This window comes from Octopus bimaculoides, chromosome 11, assembly GCF_046866305.1.
Source record: "Octopus bimaculoides isolate indiv1 chromosome 11, ASM4686630v1, whole genome shotgun sequence".
NCBI classification, from domain to species: Eukaryota; Metazoa; Mollusca; class Cephalopoda; order Octopoda; family Octopodidae; genus Octopus; species Octopus bimaculoides.
In genome coordinates this window covers 6,685,259-6,706,315 of record NC_142938.1, presented here as the reverse complement: position 1 = coordinate 6,706,315, position 21,057 = coordinate 6,685,259, and the positions used below count along the sequence as shown (strand labels likewise).

The 21,057-nt window shown below is 37.1% G+C and overlaps 1 protein-coding gene across 1 annotated transcript in view; it reads right to left on the bottom strand.

Moving 5' to 3' along the window:
• Positions 1–725: 725 nt before the first annotated feature.
• LOC149133167 (uncharacterized) overlaps positions 726–21,057 on the bottom strand; it is a 37,170-nt gene continuing 16,838 nt past the window's right edge. Inside the window, exons 14-17 of the mRNA XM_089359328.1 lie at positions 15,761–15,883; positions 8,017–8,106; positions 2,380–2,460; positions 726–1,029 (exon numbers count right to left, since the gene is read on the bottom strand). Coding sequence (XP_089215454.1) covers positions 874–1,029; positions 2,380–2,460; positions 8,017–8,106; positions 15,761–15,883 — 450 coding nt within the window. The 3' untranslated portion in view covers positions 726–873. The remainder of the gene's footprint in view (positions 1,030–2,379; positions 2,461–8,016; positions 8,107–15,760; positions 15,884–21,057) is intronic.

Genomic DNA, 21,057 nt, shown 5'->3' with positions numbered 1-21,057 from the left:
CTACTACAGTTATACATAAAAACACTTTCAATTTTGGTATGTATTACAAGATTTAAACAGTTTGTCTGGGACTTTTAATTCATAGGTCCCTCTTAAGGGCAACAGATCAAAACTGCAAAGAATAAAATCATTCAATAAATAAAATCAAGAACAAATTGGTAAGGTCTTGTTACCAATTAAATATGACTGATATAAAAAAAAAAAAAGTTTTAGACTTTAATAGACAAGAATAAAGACTTGTTTTTGTTTTGTGTTGGTTTGTTTTTGCATGCATTTTTCTGAATTAGGGATGAGAACAACACAGAGCTGATCAGTTGATGAAAGTCACCTGAGAGTCCATAATTACCTCAAAGGATCTTGTTTGATGTTATTTTATTTGTGTTTTTCGTTTTTTTTGCTCTGTGACAGTGATCGTATCAGCTAGTGTTTAAGAGAAGGCAAACGGCTTTTTTTTTTTTTGGAAGAGCATGAATCATTAAAAAAAAAAGGGTCTGGATAAGAAGTAACACAGGTGTGCGTATGAAAGGCCTCAGCAGAAAGTCAGAAAAATAAAGTTTTGGCACAAAATAAATAGTATTTAAAATATAACCTTCTTTTTTCTTTCTTCTTCAATACATATTTACAAAATCTTATTTCCCAAGAATCCAAAAGATACACCATTGAATCTAAAGACCACAGTCAATGGAAGCTCCGCTCTAACAATACACATATATGTATATATACATATAAACGTATATATATATATATACATTTTTTTACACATATGTATACATACATATATATGTGTGTGTATATATATATATATATATATATATGCATACATATATGTATTTATAAATTTATATATAGTTATAGATATTATCATACATATTTTCAAGTAGTTCCGTGCTTTGTAGCTTCGAAAAGTCCCTTTTTATAAAAGGGGTCAAAGTCACAGAGAGTCTGCTTGGAAAGGAATTCATTGTTGGACGGATTAATGGGACATGACGGGATCTTCATAAGAATTTCCAGAAGGCTCCGTAAATAAAACTGAAACGACAAAGGAGAAAGAAAATATTTCAAATCTGAATGTGTTTATTGAAAGCATTTAAATGTTGGTTTCAAATTTTGGCACAAGGCCAGCAATTTCAGGAGAGAGGGTAAGTCGATTACATTGGACCCCAGTGCTCAATCAGTACTTATTTTATTGACCCCGAAAGGATAAAAGGCAAAGCTGACCTCGACAGAATTTGAACTCAGAATGTAAAGACATGAAATGCTGCTGAGCATTTTGCACAACATGCTAATGAGATGTTTCGTAACATATTTCTGTGTGTGTGTGTGTGTGTGTGCGTGTATGTGAATATGTGCACATGTGGGAGGGAATGTGTGTGTGTATTAGTATGTGTGCAGGAGTGAATGTGTGTGTTAGTATGTGTGTAGGAGTGAATATGTGTGTGTTAGTATGTGTGTGTGTGTTAGTATGTGTGTGGGAGTGAATGTGTGTGTGTGTGTTAGTATGTGTGTGGGAGTGAATATGTGTGTGTGTGTATAGGAGAGAATACGTGTGTATGTGTGGGCGTGAATATGTGTGTGTGAGTGAATATATGCATGTGTGTTAGTATGTGTATGTGTTAGTGTGTATGTGTGTGAGTGAATATGTGTGTATGGGTGCGAGAATGAATGTGTGTGTGTGTGAGGGAGATAAAGAGAGAAAGTAAATAAGGAGAAAAGAAAAACAAAAGAAGAGATGATGCAATATGTGCATCTCTTAAAAGTCCAACCACCTGTCATGGCCACAACACATGTTGGAAATGGAAAGCAAATGACATCCATGATGGACATAAATTTACTGAAACACAGGCATAGATTGAAAGGTAATGATCAATAGGCACAGGTGTGGCTGTGTGATTGAGACACTCACCTTGCAACCACATGGTTTCAGGTGTGCTGCATAAACCTGCATAAACCTGCATAAACCTGCATAGACTGTGCCAGCATGGAAAATGGATGCTAAACAACAACAATGATGGAAGTGGCAACAGTGATGATGATGAGAGAGAGAGAGAAAGAGAGAGAGAGAGAGAGAGAGAGATGTAGTATTTTGTTTACAATATCAGAATTGTGTTTCAAAGGAATAATGATTTCAAATTTTGGCAAAAGGACAGTAATTTTGAGGGAAAGAGGAAGTTGATTACATTAACCTGGCCCCCCAGTGCACAGCAGGTACTTCTTTTATCAACCCTGAAAAGATGAAAGGCTAAGTAAGTCAACCTTGGTGGCATTTGAACTCAGAATGTAAAAAGCCTAAAGAAATGCTGTTTAGCATTTCGTCTGACACAGTAACGTTTCTGCCAGCTTGTGGCCTTGTTTTAAAAGAAGAATAAATAATTCACTTACTTCCAACTGATACCGTCTTTCAGAAACAACTTTTTCTGAGCGACTAAACAATTTTTTAGGAGGAAATATCAGTGATCCCACCTAGAAAAAAAAAAATGAAATACATAAAACATAAAAATTTATTTCATCATTAAAAAGATTTGAATTGTTTGTTGTTGCTGAAGAAATTGCGTTCCTTAATACCATATTTTTTTTTTACACAATTACTACAAGGTTCAGAGGTATTTAATAAATGAATAAAGCAAATTTTTAATATTTCACAAACAATTGAGTAATATTTTTACAGAATGATCTGTGAATTTGTACAACCATTCAACCCACTGTAACAGGAAGGTGGACTTGTTTAAGTAAGGAAACAAGGGGTGACCGTCATATCCAGGATGTTCTAAAGTAAAAGTTTTAGTGATGTAGATAGCATGTGCAACCACTGAGTTTGCATCCCTACCATTGGCAACCACTGAGTTTGCATCCCTACCGAGTCTACACAGGTTTATGCAGCACACCCGAAAAGCAACCCTTAAACCTATAACAGGGTTATACAGCAGACCTCAAAGCGGCACCCCTATAAAAGTGTTGCTTGGAGAATCCCCTTCCTCATTTACATACTGAGAAGTCTGTAATGTTTTTTTTTTATGAGTCTAGACCCCTAAAGGATTTTCCAGTACATCCCTACACCTCCTTCACGATATTGATGACATCATAATGATCACAAGTCCTACCAGGTAGGTGCCAGTAAGATCATAACCAGCACCAGTCCTACCAGGTAGGTGCTAATAAGATCATAAGCATCACCAATCCTACCAGGTAGATGCCAGTAGGACTTGAAACTATATCAAACAAGACAACAGACTGATTTTATTTTACATATAAATAATGAGAAACAAACAAGAAAGAACAGCATAAAGATTTTATCATGTTTATAGAAAACAATACTAGAGATTGAATACCTTACCCCACTTCATTCAGGTTTTGATTCTAATATCACTGTACTACAGCTTAATGAACATAAAAAGAAAGCTGTCTCTACAAAAGCAGCTGTGTCAATAAATTGATAGAGAGAACACAGAATACAGAAAGAAAATAAACAGAACTAAATACTGCATGCTATTAAGATTCAGCACTCGACTATTTCTACCACTTTGCGCTGAATCCTATTTTGATATTATTGAAATGCTTTCATGCTTTCAGTGTTCATCTTTATAAGTTGATCTATAAATAGAGGTAAACAATCAAAGTGTTAATGGAAACCTTACTATTGAATTATTATTAGCCGAAAATCTATAATCAGAGTGAAACAATGATCAAATATGAATGAGTGATCTGATCAAAAAGTATGTATGCATGTTTAATTAAGTCAAATGGAAAAAAAAACAAAAAAAAATCTATTTGTGTAAATTACAGATGATACATACAGAAAAGAGAGGGGGGAGGGGGAGAGGAGGAGAGGGAAAAGCAAGATAACCTGGTAAATTATATAGAGAAGAACAATAGTTTATTATTCTACATATGCACACGTGTACACGCATACACATACATAGATATCTGTGTGTGTGTGTGCACCTCTTTAGGTAATGGAGAATATATATATAAACTATGAGGATCAATAAAACCTTAAGCTGTGTAAGTGTTAGACTGTGCTTCAGCTGTCAATTCATTGAAAAAATATCCAGAGTGATATATGCATTAATATGTAATGAGATTTTTAGTTAAGGTAATTCAGTGTTGAAAATAAAAAGTACCTATTGATGCTGAAAGTGAGTCAGTGAGATATGAGAAGGTGGTGTTGAAACAAAAACTCGTTCAACTGTGACAAGCACAGTAGTTACACAGAGAAAAGGAAATTAAATACATTTATAAAAACTACACTCTCTTCTCCCTCATAAACAATGTGCCGCTAAAGATCTTCAAATGCATGGCAAATGCTCAGCCCTCTGATCATCATCAATGATTTTTCATCCTGACTGCATACTTCTAACATAGCCAACACAGCATCCAAATGTTTCGCTGTCTTTCCAGAGCTGGAAAGTACTTCAGCTCTGGCTGCAAGGCACATATGCATATCACAGCAGAGTACAGTCCACATATCAGAGTACAGTCCACAGCTGCTAATATATACATTCAAAACCACGTATGCAAACTTTCGCTAAACACTGTAATTACTAGTCTACTGATATACAGCATTCTCTCTCTTTCCATTGAAGTACAGCCCTCTCTCTCTCTCTCTCTCTCTCTCTATCTCCATCCATTAATACACAGCATTCTCCTTCTCTCTCGCTGTGTCATCTACTGCAACTACACTGGCTACTGTTCCTCTGATCTGCCATTGTTTAAAACTCCAGTACACTTGGCCTGGCCTCCTCTCCCTTTGTTTCTTTGACAGTTCCTTACCCCCTCCCCTCAAACTTCCCACTAAACATATTTCCCGTTTATTGTTCTAGAACTGCAACCCCCTGTAATACTCTGTTTGTCTACATTTTTCACTTTAAACATCAACCATTAAACGTGCAACTTTTATCAAGAGATTTTAACTGAGTATTACACATGCAGAAGAAACAACTGCACTGGTATGAACATGTGTACAAGAGATGAAAATGGACAATGAACTCTTAAACGGAAACTTGCTCTGTGCTGACAGAAGACGCACATAGTAGAAGACAACCAAAGACGATGGGATGGGAGGCGGGGAGTGAAGTAGTAAGGTCAGATCTCAGAATGTTGAGTCTTGCAGACAAGATAAATAATAATAATAAACTAGTCATTTAGCACCAGATTGGCACAGATCAAGTAACTTTATGATCAAAGACACTCCAGACACGACTATCCCATCTTTGTTCAAACAGTGCATCAAAGACCACAATGTCCAACACGTATTTCGTTTTAAGATCCTATGTATGATGTGAGGGAAATTTGGCTGTTATTTCTAGCAGGTTTAGCAGGTTCCCTTGCAGGTTTGACAATAATACGTGATGTACAGTAGAGATGATCTGTATCATCCATACTAGCATGTAAAAACATGAAGAAAAACAAAAAATCATTCAAACTATCATTTTTTTTATACTTTGGCCATCAAGGTGAGAGTGATATGGTAGTAACTGATAGGGTCAGAAATGAGAAGTACTAAAATGTGCTTTCATAATCTAGGCTAAGTATTCAAAAAGAGAAAGGTATAGATAAGTTAAGTAGATAGAGACAGACTGACGTGTGTGTGTGTGTGTGTGTGTGTGTGTGTGTGTGTGTGTGTGTGTGTGTGTGTGGAGAAATACACACACAAACAGAGGCTCAAAATGTCAAAGATGCTTCCATTTTTTCTAAGCATCAAACTAATACACTTTGTTTGTTCTTCCCTCGCCTGTCTGTCTTCTGTGTTTTGTACAATTTTGAACCATATATAAATAAATATATATATATATATATATATATATATATATATATATATACACACACACATACATATATATTTATATATATGTATATACACGTACACACACACACATATATATATATATATTAGAAGGTTTGGAGGTGATGTACAGATATATATTAGAAAAAAAATAAGGTATTCAGAGATCTGGATGGTTGTACATAGACAAATATTTATTAACATGTCATATGTTTTTACAAATCACATATTTTTATCTACTTTAATAGAATCTCCAGATTTAAATTTTGTGAGGAGATTTGTCTCTTTTTATAGTATTAGTAATTGAGAGAGAGAGAGAGAGAGAGAGAGAGAGAGAGAGAGAGAAAGAGAGCCCTTTGTTTGGCTGGATACAAGAGTAGGATACAAGATGATAATCTCCAAGTGAATGTTTGAGTGTCCTAAGCTGAAGAAGAGTTAAGCATTGAGTGAATTTCCCAGGGTGTGCTTTTTATGTGCCACCGGTAAGGGAGCCAGTCAGGCAGCACTGGCATTGGCCATCTCTCTCTCTCTCTATATGTGTGTGTGTGTGTGTGTGTGTGTGTGTGTGTGTGTGTGTGTGTGTGTATGTATTTATGCGTGTGTGTTTCTATGAGTACATGGGCTGTCATGGTAGCCAGTGGTTCTCAAACTTTTTCAGACAGCCACCCCCTTGGCACCCAGGCCACATTCCTAGCACCCCCACCCCTAACTCTCCACCACAAACAGAGGCCATTTTCTGCAGCAAATTCAAAACAACTGCATTTCACAAATAAAACTTAAACCTAATTAACCCATTATTTTGGCCACCCCATCGTTGTCCCACTTTTCTTCAATGCTCCCACTCACACCCTGGATCTTTACACTGCCCCCAGGGGAACAGTATCACTCCCTTTTGGAACCACTGATATAAAGCATTGGCTAGCCGCAACACTTTCTCTTGGAAGGTCACTTGTGGATTGGACACCAACTCATTGCAAAGTTCAACCAAACTGTTGCAGCTAATATTCATTTTCAGCCAAGTGAACTGGAGCAACCTAAAATGAAGTACCTTGCTTAAGGGCACAATGCATTGTCTCACCCAGGAATCAAACCCACTGCCTTACAGCTGAACTTAAGACCATAGCAACTAAACCAGTTTATTTCAGAGACCTTTGCATGAGCAAGTAGTTCAGGTTTTCTCATCAATTTAATAAAGAAATCCTGCATTTGACAATAGAAAGAAAATAATCGTCAAAATTAATCTAATCTTTTATGCATGAGTTTATTTGTGTTGAACTCTTAACGAGACTTCTTTTCTGTATTTCTGCTTGAGAGACTCCTTTGTTAATGTGAATATGAATTGCCAAATAAGGATCTTATTATTCACACGGTTTTTACTATTATTTGTGTTAAAATGTCTGAAAATAAAAAAGACTATTTTCAATTTTGCATGCCTACTTAACATGCACAAGAGGTCCTACATTATGTATGCGACAAGAAAATATATGAAAATTGACTATTTTCTTTAAATTAATGGCTGTATCTAATGAAAATACGAGCATTTACCGTGCTATTCTCAGTTTTTCTTTGTTCTAGTCTTTGAAACTATTACGAAATAGTTCATGGTTAGATGACAATGAGAACTTACATATGATTCCCATTGAAGATTATTTTCTTTTATTCCTATTTTACTGGTTTCACTCATTGGACTCTGACCATGCTGGAGCACTAGGTTTCTGCACTTACATGTAACCAATTTCACTATTTTTCACAAATTGTGACACAAAAAGATATATAAAAAGAAGACAATATCCAATGAGAATGGAGGTGCCTATGAGAGCTCTTGATTTGCTATAAGTAGCAGCTGAATATCTCTCGAGTCACACTCATTGATCTTTAAAAAAACAAGAAGGAAGGATATATTAGATAACGTAATCCTTTATATACAGGTGCAGGCATGGCTTTGTGGTTTAACACCTCACTTTCCTGTCACGTGATTCTGGGCTTAAACCCCAGAAGAATGACAAAGTCAACCTCAATGGCAATTAATCTCAGAGTGTAAAAAACTGGAAGAAATGCTACAAGGTAATTGTTTCAAATCTTTAATGATTGTGTCAATTCACAGCTTTATATTGTGAATATAATAAAAATAGATTAATTATATGCAACTGCGGTTCAAGGTCTTTGCTGCAGATATATATAATCTCTTCTTATTGATACTGGTGACTCATTGATAATATAATTATGTTAAGTCTTACCTCAGCATACTGAATCTTCATATCAGTATGTAGCTGTCGAAAGCGGCTATAACGCCTAAATACTGACCATGCCTCATCTTTCACACATATCTGTAATTAAAAAAGAAGAAGCAAAATGTCTTTTTATATAAAGCAATCCTTGTATATTACTTCCACAGCGTGTAGCATTCTTTCATGCTTGCATAGGTCAGATGGAATTTGTTGAGGTAGATTGTCTGTGGCTGGCTGCCGTTCCTGTCACCAACCCTCACCTGGTTCCAACTATGGCAATATTCCTCATAGCTAGACATGCTTTTCATAAAAGATTGGGAATGGGTAACATCACCTATATGATGATGACACTCATTTACAATCCATATATGTACAGGGTGGCCCAAAAGTAGGTTTACAGTTATTCAACTATCTCTTTCGCATTCATATATTAACAGTTTCGATCCTAATTATTGAAAAAACATGAAACCATTATTCTATGCTAATTTAGTTAATTTTGTCAAGCTCCATTTTCAATTTGTAAGATAGAAATTTAAAGTGCCTACATGATAACTGTAAGCTACCCTGTATATATTATTTTATTCTTTTATGTTTCAACCCTAAGGGTGTGGTCATGCTGGAGCATTATATCTATATATATATATATATATATATATATATATATATAGGGAGATGTACTTGCATAGCAAGTGACCTGATCTGAGATCGTGTGCTGGAACGAAAACAATTGCAGCGTGGAAGGTGTTTATAAGCCATTTAAAATAACACACAAAATCCGTTAGATTCACTTCAACATTTAAATTTAATTTGTCAAAATATTTTCGTTGCTTTGAGACCGTGACCTGTTCACTGACAAAATTCTGTGCTAGACTGGAGCGAACATGTTACAATGAAGTAGAGAAATTTGAAAAGACAACACGAAACCAGTTATTTCTCAAAATACAATGTTTATATACCAAAAAGATTTTATAACATTTTTCTAACATTTTTCTGACATAATTTAAATATATACTTTAACCATGTAACACAAGTCTTCTGTAGTTTTTTCACTCTTATTATCTTTTATACATCCAACCACGTGCTTTCACATACCAACTTTCTCACCTATATATATATATATATATATATATATATATATATATTTTTATAAAATCATCACATCATCATCAGGCTCCATAGTCTGTTTTGGCTTGGTTTCTATGGCTGGATGCCCTTGCTAATACCAAACCACTTTACAGAGTATACTGGGATGTGTTTAGATTATATATACACATGCACACGCACATGCACACACACACACATATAAAATATAATTAAGATTCTGTTGAATTAGGTACTTAAACTGAGGCACCATGCTAGGTCAGTATAATCTGCATACTCAAACAAAATTAATTGAATATTGAATATCAAGACTCATTGCTGGGTGCTTGTATCTGATATTCCTGTCGTGTGTGCAGACAATGCAACCCAGCTAAGTGAAGATATCTGCTCTTGTTAATTCAGACATGTACTTTTTATAAAGGTACCTTCTGTAGTATTTCCGAAGAGCAGATGTCAAGTTAGGTGAATGAAATATAAATGAGTAACAAAGATGTACAGGTATCAATTCATTACAGCTGTTTCAATCGACTTCTAAGTCTCCTTCGATGTTGGTGTCAAAGTCAACAGTGAAGTTTATGAGAAAGTTTAAGAGAAGAGATGGATGAGAAAGAGTTACCCTGGGTCACAGAAACCTTTGGTCACTGTTACATCTTCATTCAAGATGGGTCTCTGGCCCATACATCTAATTTGACACAGAGGTGGTGCAAAGAGCATTCAGTGGTTTTGAAGACAAGACAATATGGCCTCCCTCAAGTCCAGACATCAATCCCATGGTCTTTGCTATTTGGTCTCTCTTAGAGAGTAATGTTTCTGCTCACTCCTATTCAAACGTATCAGATCTGAAGAAAGCTCTTCTGTCTTCATGGGTCAAGTTGGATGAAAAGGTGGTAAGGCGCACATGCAACTCAGTGACCACTTGTTTGCAGGATGTGATCAAGGTGAAAGGTGGTCATTTTCAAAGGTAGTTACTGTAATGGATTGACAGTTTACATTAGAATGTGTGTGCCGAATTTCATTCTCTTACCTGAAGTTCACTTTGAATAATTAAGAAATATCAATGGGTAAATTTTTCTGGGACACCCTGTACACACACACACACACACACACACACACACACACACACACACACACACACACACAGACACGTACATGATATGTATTCCCTGTCTTTTTCTATTCATACTATAACAGATCTCTGTTTCAGTTTGTTCAACATCTTTGAAATGCTTGTCAACAGAAACTGGTTCTCTTCCTATTATCCCAACCACCAACGACCTCCCACATCAGAATTTGCAAGTAAACAGACCAGCAGGAATTGAAAGCCGAATCTTCCTCAAAATCACACCCTACCATTTTAAGAAGTAAAAAAGGAAGTACGCAGTTCATAAATAAACAATATATAAATAAACAAAAGATGGGATTGTCAAGGGTGTAATGCATTTGGCTAAAGATCTGCTCAACCAAGGTTGACCAGGTACTAACAGCCTGTTCGAAGTGTACTTCCACTTGGTAATTAGTAAGATTTCAAACACATCAATAGCATTAATCTCAGCTGGTTATCCTTATCTTTGCAACCTATCCCGTCACATTTCTATTACTAGTGTACTAGTTATACTAAAACAGCTAAAGACCTGTACTCAAGATAACAAGACTTATTACAATTCAAAATAGTTACAACACACAGGTGTAAATATACCAAAAGTTAGTTTCTTAGCAACATTCTAAGCTGATTTATCAGTTGCATTGACTTGTCACAACTACCCACATATCTTGCTATTTTCCTGCCAACATTAAAGTCACCTTGAGACCTGATGTAATAAAGACATCACAGAGTTGCTCAGGGACCTCTATGTCAGCTCTGTTTTCAACTATTCAACTTCAACCTCTTCTTTTGTAGTTCAGATGACAGCTTCGAAAACTGAAAACAAGTGGCTTTTGTGAAAATTTGCTTTAGCTCTATATTGTGGTCTCAAATTTGTTTCATTAACGCCGAATGTAAAAATTATGGTTCATATTACAGCTTTAATCATTTTCTGTCTGAATTATCATAGCAGGACATCAAGTCAGTTATTTCATCTCAAAAATATTTCAGAAGGATTTCTAAATTTGGCACAAGACTACAAATTTATAGAAGGGAAGAAAATGTTAAATTAAGGTTATGAATTTGAAAGCTAGTCAGGATGGTAAGCAAGTAGAATCATTAGTCCTCTGGCTATTTATGTTCTGAGTTCAAATACAGCCAAGGTCAGCTTTCATTCTTTAGGGGTTGATAAAATAAGTACTTTTTAAGCATTGGGGTTGATGTCATTGGCTTCTCTCTCACCTCAAAATTGCTGGCCGTGTGCAGGCATGGCTGTGTGTGTCCTTTTATGTCTTTTTTGAACAAGCAGATCTATGCTCCAAAGCTGTCAAGTAGTGGCCATCATGTCTTTTTTTCCCCCAAAAAATACATTATCCAATGCATATTCTACTTTTTAAAAGGGTAGGGTGTGATATCCAATGTAGCCTTCTACCTTTTAAAGGCTAGGGTGTGATATCGAATGCAGCCTTCCATTTTTTAAGTGGTCGCCTGAAAGGTCCAAAGATGTCATCTGCCAGGAGTAGAAGGGAATCACCAACAAATGACTAATGCAGTGATGCACTGTTACAGCGCATGGCCCTATACTACCACCACCACTACCTGTGATCAAGTTGATCTATGATCAAATATACCTTGCAGCTATGAGCATCCCTCCTTCCTTTACAGCAAAGTCTATCATGGTCAACATTATATGTGTTCTCTTCTTAAGAAAATAAAGTATGATTTATGAGAGATTCGACTTCTATTTCTAGTAGATTGAGTTACTATATAGAGGCTTTCCCCTCCCCCCTCTCTCTCTCTCTGTTGCTGCCACCATCTTCAACATAATTTATATTCAGTTATGCTTGCATGAAGTTGAAGACATTTGCTTAGTCACACAGATTAGTGCTGGTATTTTGTTATATTTGATTAGCCAAAGAATAGAAGCATTAGTGTACATTGGACTGTTGGTAAATGGAGCAAACATTTTAGAGTTGAGAGAGAAAGAAAGAGAACAGTTATAAAAGAGTTTCTATCTGTGTCAGAATATATATAAGATCAAACGGCCAGACCTACTAGAAACAGCAGCCACATCTGCCTTAACTATACCCTAGAAAAGAAGATCATGTCAAATAATGTGCTCCTGGTTTCATTGTATCTAAGAAAGAGATGGGAAGTGATTTCGGTTGACCTGGAATTAAACAGCAACTATGACTAGTACAATGAAATGCTGTAAACTAGGAGTGAGGAAACCCCTGCCCATGGGTGCAATTGCGCCCGCAGGCCCATTTTATTATGTCTGCAGGCTGATATATACTCATATATACAAAATATAGTTGATTTCTCAATTAGAAAATTTATACAATACTCGTATGCCTCTTTGCGACATAGGTCGCATTTCCACACCCTTGAGACCTAACTACACTCTAACTGAAAAATATAGAATACCTCATAATTAATATAAACGTCCTAAATTCAGTGGTGGCGTTAATGAAGATGTTACACATTAATTTAATGTGTTAAACTTATCTTTATTAATATATATCAAATTATCCATAGATACATAGTTTCTCTCCTTGTTTCTTTCTGTGGAAGAACATAGGCTCGAAACGTTAAAGACTTTTTCAATTCCCGAGCATTATACTAATATATCTGTTTGCTTTCTACACCACCTGTCTTCATCTGTTGTTTTTTTTTTGTGAATTTCCCCTATACAAGATTTACACAGATATAAGAGTTAGAACTTGTGATCTGCCAGTGAACCTTTTTCTTAGGAAATTTTTGCCAGCCACACTAAAAAGTCCCCCGCCCCTGCTGTAAACAACAGCTGTTGTGTTTCAGAAAAAAGATTTTAAATAAATAAATAAACAAAAATTCCTTTGATGCCAGTGCCATCTGACTGGTCCCGGGCTGGTGGCACTTTAAAAGCACCATTCGAGCGTGGTCATTGCTAGTGCCGCTTGACTAGCTCCCATGCCAGCCTCACGTAAAAAGCACCATTCAAGCATGGTCGATGCCAGTACCACCTGACTGGCCCTCATGTCGGTGGCACGTAAAAATCACCCACTACACTCTTGGAATTGTTGGCATTAAGAAGGGCATCCAGCTGTAGATCGGTGGAGCCTGGTGCAACCTCTTGGTTTGCCAGTCCTCAGTCAAACCATCCAACCCATGCCAGCACGGAAAGCAGACGTTAAACGACGGCGATGATGATGATGATGATCTTACACAGTAAGAGAAACAAATTAGTGGTTGTGTATGTATGTGTGCACATGTATGTATGTATGTATATATGTGTGTATGTATACATGCATACATGTGTATGTGTATATGTATGAATGCATACATGTACGTATGTGTGTATGTATGTATGTATATGTGTGTGCGTGCTTGTGCATATTTATGTATGTATTTATGCATGCATTTAAGTAATGGAACACAACAAGTTTATTGCAGGGATTAAGAATTGAAGGAGTATGCAAATACAGAAACGATAATGTCATTTGAGGCTCTTCAATTTTGCCAAGCTTTTCCCCGACTCACTATATTTCATAGTGACATGATTGCATATGGCTTCTTGTAGCAAGAACAAACAGGAAAATATGTAACCACCACATCCTGTTATGTCAAACAGATCTTGGACCAGAGGAGGCCACAGCTTTTATGGTTAAATAATTGAAATAAGCAAATATATATTGTTGTCTTTCAGGATGGTTATTTCTTTTTCTTGTTTTTTTTTGCCAAATAAACACATGCACTATATATTTGGTCTTCACTCGTTTATTACTGTTCTTATTCTGACTCATGCCCATTGTCCTGAAATCTTTCGTCACACATCTGTGACCTCTTCAGCGACACTTTCTGTCCTCATGTGTGCTCTCGCTCCATTTAGTCCATGGTTTCACATCAGGAATCTTTCAGTACAAATTCATAAACACACACACACACACACACACACATAGCTGTTATCTTTTACTGGTTCTAGTCCAGGGCTGAGGTCATGCTGGTGCACTACTTGTAGTTACTCGGTGTTGTTTCCGATATTGTTTTTGGTGAGTTAGCGAGTTGGATGGAGCTGCTCTTCTTTGTGCCTCCTGCAGCAATGTGGATTCATCTGGTATCTCAAATAGAAACCTGTCCAGACATTCCTTGAAAACTTCCACATCAACACTATGGAGATCTCTAAGGTTGCCTGGCAGGATGTTGAACGATTGCAGGCTCTTGAAGCCCAGACTATTGCAGTATTGTGTCCTAGTTTTAGATGGGGAAGACAGGATCTTTGGTATGATGCAGTGCCATCCAGTTCGAGGATTGATATAGTTGTCAATTCCAAATTTGGGAAGTAAACCCTCCAAGATCTTCCAAATATATATCACCGCATATCTCTCTCATCTTCTCTCTAGGGAATAGAGATTCAGCTCCTTTACCCTCTCCCATTGGCCCATTTTTTGCATTGAGTCAATCTTCTTTGTGTACTGGCGCTGTCTGATTTCAACATAAAACTGGTAGAATATTGGGGCTAAAGGGTTAAGCTATATATATTTTACATATATATATATATATATATATATATATATATATATATATAGCATAAAAATTAATACATATTGACAGGTTGTGTCAAATGAACTCCACCTGCCTAACAATTCTGTTTTATATTCTTTGGAGAAAACTTCCTAAAGATTCTGTTAGATTTTTCCTTTTAATTCCCTTTTATTTTTCTAGCCCTTCAAGGTGTTGCCTTTTCCTGGTCACAGTCTGATGACTGGAACAAATAAAAGACAAATTAAATAAAGTAAAAATAGGTATAGAGGTAGGATGCTTATTGCACAACTCAGCTATACATTGTGTGCATGTATAGGCACCTTTTTGTTCACAGTGAGTTACTGAAACAAGTAAAATTTAATAAGTAAAAAAAAAAAAATTAGAAATAAAAAAAAGGTACTCTTGATCTCCAACTTAACGTTGTGTTGGAACATGCAATACTGCATTATTTACCGTGAGAGGATATACCATTATGGAGTCAGGGTGCATAGAAGCATAATGATAAATAAAATGGTGTTTCTGTAACAAAGAATACAAACAATGTGTTTGGAATAATAAATTTAAATTCAAGTAATTAGGCAAAAACAAAGAGCTTTACTTCCTGAGCAATTCAAGCATATACAATCAGTTGCTTAACCCTTTTGTTTTCATATTCCTGCTTTAATTAATTTTGTTTTAATTAATTTTGAAAATAATGAAAAATTTAGTAAAATAACTGTGTCATTATTTAGCTGGAGTTTGGAACATAGATGAATATGAAATGATGATGAAAGATTTTTAAAATTCAGATCGCATTAACCCATTTTAACCCAGGTTAACCCTGTCGAAATTTTGAAGATAGTTATATAAATAGGGATAACAAATGTATGGAAGCATCTAGTTAACCTTTATTGCAGTAAACAAACCAAATACAACTATCCTCAAATGAGGACAGTGAGTTAAAATGGGCAAAAACTAAGAACAGCTCCAGGCAGCTTGGTGTCAAAAGGGTTAAACTTAGATTTTTTTGAAAACTACAATAAAATGTAATTACAAGTAGAAACTTACTTTGACTTCATACTCGTAATGAGTGTCTGAACCGTGACCTCGATAAAGATAAGTAGGAATGTATATCCGAATGGCACTGGTTTGGTTCTGGTTGGCACCAGTGAAAATGTCAGGAGAAGAAGGCTGCAAAAGATAGGACAATATGTAATTTCAGTTACTTCTTCACAATTTGAATTTCAATTACGTCTTCATTTAAAAAAAAAAAATGTCTGTGGCTACAACAAAAAGAAAAAAAAATTGTTTAAAACCATGATTATTATGCAAGCCTAGAATAATAATGATAATAATAACAACAACAACAACAATCCTTTCTACTATAGGCACAAGGCCTGAAATTTTTGGGGAAGGGACCAGTTGATTACTTCGACCCCAGTGTTTCACTGGTACTTAATTTATCGACTCCGAAAGGATGAAAGGCAAAGTCGACCTCGGTGGAATTTGAACTCAGAACGTAGCGGCAGACAAAATACTGCTAAGCATTTCATCCGTCATGCTCATGATTCTGCCAGCTCGCCACCTTAATAATAAAAATAATAACAATAACCCTTTCTACAATAGGCACAAAGCCTGAAAATTTGGGGGAGGGGCTAGTTGATTAGATCGACCGCAGTGCGTAACTGGTACTTATTTCATCAACCCTGAAAGGATGAAAGGCAAAGTTAGGCTCAGTGGAATTTGAACTCAGAATGTAAAGACTGACAGAATGCTGTTGTTGTTGTTGTTGTTAGCAGCAGCAGCAGCAACAGCAACAACAACAACATTAATAAATATCCTGATGCAGCACCAGGCAGTGGTTCTCATGGCTTCTGATCTTAACTGATTGGAAGTGTTACCATGTAAAGATATAAAAGACTAGAGCAAATATTCTGCTCAATACCACAGATTTGCTTGTTGCATGACCTTAGCCAGTTGAGCATGACACTTAGTGGCTGAGGATATGTGCATCTCTGATCATGAGCAGGAGTAGTAGGGGAGCATCACAGCCATGTGTTGAGAGAAATTCTTTGGGGTCTGGAAACATGGGTGTTTTGTTCAACATCTTTAAACAACCCTTATTCAGGGACCTTTTGAGTGGGATGGGTTACTTGACCCAAAGAAAATTGGGTCCCGCCTGCAACATGATGCATTGTTTATTTTGCTGAGATCACTGTGTCATGTACATATAGATGTGATGCATGTGCTGCCCTCTTTCCCTCAATAATGATGATGATGATGACAATAATAATGATGATGATAATGATGATGATGATGACGATGATGATGGCTTGAAATAACTCATTTAATTGTTGTGGTCCTTATCTCAATGAGACATCATCATCAGCATCATCGTTTAACATCTGCTTTCCATGCTGGCATGGGTTGGATGGTTTGACTGGGGATTGGCAAGCCAGGAGGCTGCACCAGGCTCCAATATGATTTGGCAGAGTTTCTACAGCTGGATGCCCTTCTTAACGCCAACCACTCCAAGAGTGTAGTGGGTGCTTTTATGTGCCACTGGCATGAGGGTCAGTCAGGCAGTACTGGCAACAGTCATGCTCAAATGGTGTTTTTTACATGTCACCTGCACAGGAGCCAGTCCAGCGGCACTGGCAATGACCTCGCTCGAATGTTTTGTTCACGTGCCAGTAAGGCGACACTGGTAATGATCATGCTTGAATGGTGCTTTTTACGTGCCACTGACACGATTTTACTTGGCTGTACGCATATTCTCAAGTACAGCAAATCACCACATCTCTCGATACCTTGTCATTTCCTCAGTGAGACCCAGCATCCGAAGATCCTTTCTCACCACTTCATCCCATGTTTTTCTGGGTCGAACCCTTCCACAGGTTCCCTCCACAATTAGAGCTCGGCACTTATGTTGGATGCAGAAGGTTATCAGTACTAAATGGATGTCAGTAGAAATAGTTTGTATGCTAAGATGAAATAAATGAGAGAAAAACTGATCTTTGAATAACCCTAGGTAACTGGGACATTATTTCATCTAATTGAGAAGTGGAAGTGTGTTGATAAGCGAAAGAGACACTTTGAAGAACATTTTACTGATAACAGAGACAATTGTTATAGATAAGAGCAGTCACATTACGTAAATAAGCTGAATTAGTTGCTAGATATGTTAATCAATTGAGCAGAGTGACAGGAGCTAGAAAGTTATGGAAAGAGAGAAAAAAATTGACTTTGGTTTGAATATGGTGTTTGAAGAGTTTAGACAAGTTGTTTAAAAATGTTATTAAATTGCCATTAGTATGAGAAAATGAAAAGCTTTTAGTGATGCTCCTGGGGCAATAGACATTTAAAAATCAATAACGCTTCTGATGTCCAAAAAAAAAACAAGAAAACTTTACACATTCAACAACTCAAGGAATAGCAACCAAATCTCCCTCAAAATCACATCCTACTGTTTTCAAATAGGAGAGCATACAGTGGCATGGCTGTTTAGTTAAGAGGGTTGCTTCCCAACCACATGGTTTGGGGTTTAGTCCCACTGTGTGAAACCTTGGGTTGGTAGGCAAGTGTCTCCTACTATAGGTCAGGACTGACCAAAACCTTGTGAGTGGATATAAAGCCATTTTTCTTGTTAAAGCAGAAGTTAACAACAACCACCACCGCCACCACCACTACAACAACAACAACGAAAGTATATTTGGACTGGTCACTTTCTTGTCATTGGTCTGTTAGGGAAATACTACTTTAGACATATTTTGCCACACACACTGACAACAACAAAAAAGAAGGGAATCTGTGGCAGTTGCTGAACGTGTTAGAAATAGCAGTCAAATCTCCCTAAAATCACACCTTATAGTCTTAAATAAAGAAGACCACAGCAAACAAAATAATAATCTTTGGCAACCAAAAAGATAGGATGGTCATGGCTGGAATGGTTTACTCATGGGTCTGTTCAACCAGAGCTCAACAACAACAAGCACAAAATGACCTTCTCCCTTCATATGAATAGGCTTATGTCTGTCATGAGCCCCAGGACACATAAGACTAGAGCTTAACTTAGTTTCTATGGCATATAAGTGACTGAGATCACAACACTCCCCACTGGATGGGATGCTAGTCCACTGCAGAGTTAACTTCCCAACCATTGCAGGGTTACTCATTTAGAGCTGAGTGGACAGGAGCAACGTGAAATGAAGCATTTTGCTCAGGGACATAATGCACTGACTAGCCTGGAAATTGAAACCACAATCTTATGATCATGAGTGCAACTCCCTAACTACTAGGTCATGTGCCTTCACTCTTCAGATCAATACACCTTTCACTCACTCATCTCATCCATCTCCAGCTTCCACAGGTCTTCCACACTCAACAGCCATGCCTCAATGTCTCACTATCATAAGGTATTATCTATTTCACACATGCTTCATTCGCTGTACATTCTCAATGAAGCACTCTACTCTTTATGGAGCCAATGAAGGAGAGAGAGAGAGAGAGAGAGAGAGAGAGAGAGTGTGTGTGTGTGTGTGTGTGTGTGTGTGTGTGTGTGTGTGTGTGATTGGGCAACTTGCTGCAAATAGCCGTCAAATTATCATTAAAAACAAAGGGAACAAGGGCACATTGAAGAATATAATTCTAAATAGACAGGTATGGCTGTGTGGTAAGGAGCTTGTTTCCCAACCACATGGTTCTGGGTTCAGTTCCACTACATGACACTTGAGTAAGTGTCTTCTAGTAGAGCCTTAGGTTGAACAAAGCCTTGGAGTAAGAAATATTTAAAGAAATTTTATGTGAATATTTAATAAAACTGATAAAAAAAAAAGGACAAAAATTCAGTAGTACCCTTAATACCCCAAACCATTTCAGGTGTTTATCAACCACTTGGATAGCCAATTAGGCCCCGAGTGGGGTCAGTTTTGACTATTTTGCTGATCCCTGGCCTAGAGACAAAATCTTGAGTTTCCCCAAAAATCATCATCATCATCATCATTGTTTAACGTCCGCTTTCCATGCAAGCATGGGTTGGACGATTTGACTGAGGACTGGTGAAACCGGATGGCTACACCAGGCTCCAATCTAATTTGGCAGAGTTTCTACAGCTGGATGCCCTTCCTAACGCCAACCACTCAGAGAGTGTAGTGGGTGCTTTTACGTGTCACCCGCACGAAAACGGCCACGCTCGAAATGGTGTCTTTTATGTGCCACCCGCACAAGCCAGTCCAGGGGCACTGGCAACGATCTCACTCGAAAATCCTACCGGAGCCAGTCAGGCGGTACTGGCAACGGCCACGGAGAGAACAAAAATGGGAATTGTGTTTGTCTGGCAAATGACACCTGGTAACAACAATAGCCCCACAGCAAGAAAATATTGACACAAATATACAGAGGAACAGATCCCTAACTTCTTTGGCATATCCCTCAACAATTTAAACTAAAAGAAAAAAACATTTTTGCTGCATCCCAAACAGACTACACACACACCTTTCTCAATAATTATGCAATAAACTCAAAATATTGAATACACAAAGACCACCTAATACAGGGTGAGTCAAAAGTAACACTCAATTCCTGTTTTAGACTTGATATGTATGAATTCCCGATTGGGATATTCAGGGTGATTCAAAAGTCACCATACAGAGGAAAAAATTATTTCTTATAAAAAAAAAAAATTGTTCTTATGTTTGGCGACTTTTGAATTACCCTGTAGTTTTGGCTCTTAACTCTTGTTTTATAGATTGGGGTATCAAAGAGTATTCTTTTCTACTCTAGGCACAAGGCCTGAAACTGTTTTTGGGGGAAGGGGGCAGTCGATCAGATCGACCCAGTGCACAACTGGTACTTAATTTATTGAGCCTGAAAGTATGAGAGGCAAAGTCAACCTCGGAGGAATTTGAACTCAGGACGTAAAGACAGATGAAATACCGCTAAGCATTTCCTCCGGCGTGTTACCATTTCTCAAAGAGTATTAACAACATGATGCATGATCCAGATTTAGTAACTTTCAAAAGTGTCAGTAGTAACCTGCAAAACAACAAAGGCGCAACTTCCTAGAAACTGGGCACTACTTTTGACTCACCCTGTAAACCTAAATATACAAAAAAAGGTAATATTGGATAATGTAGTCCAGAGTACTAGAAATAAATTTGGGCTGGTCATGGCTAAATGCTTTTGATAAAAAGCTTGACGAGGGCTGAGTTGTGAGTCAACAAAAACAAATATGCAACCAGTGTCATTTCATAGGTGTTGTGTGTCAAACTCATGCAGTTCCTACAAATACATGACCAGCACATTAGAGATTTATTGTTATATTTTATTGTATTGCCAAACAACGCAACAGAACATTCCTGTTACAC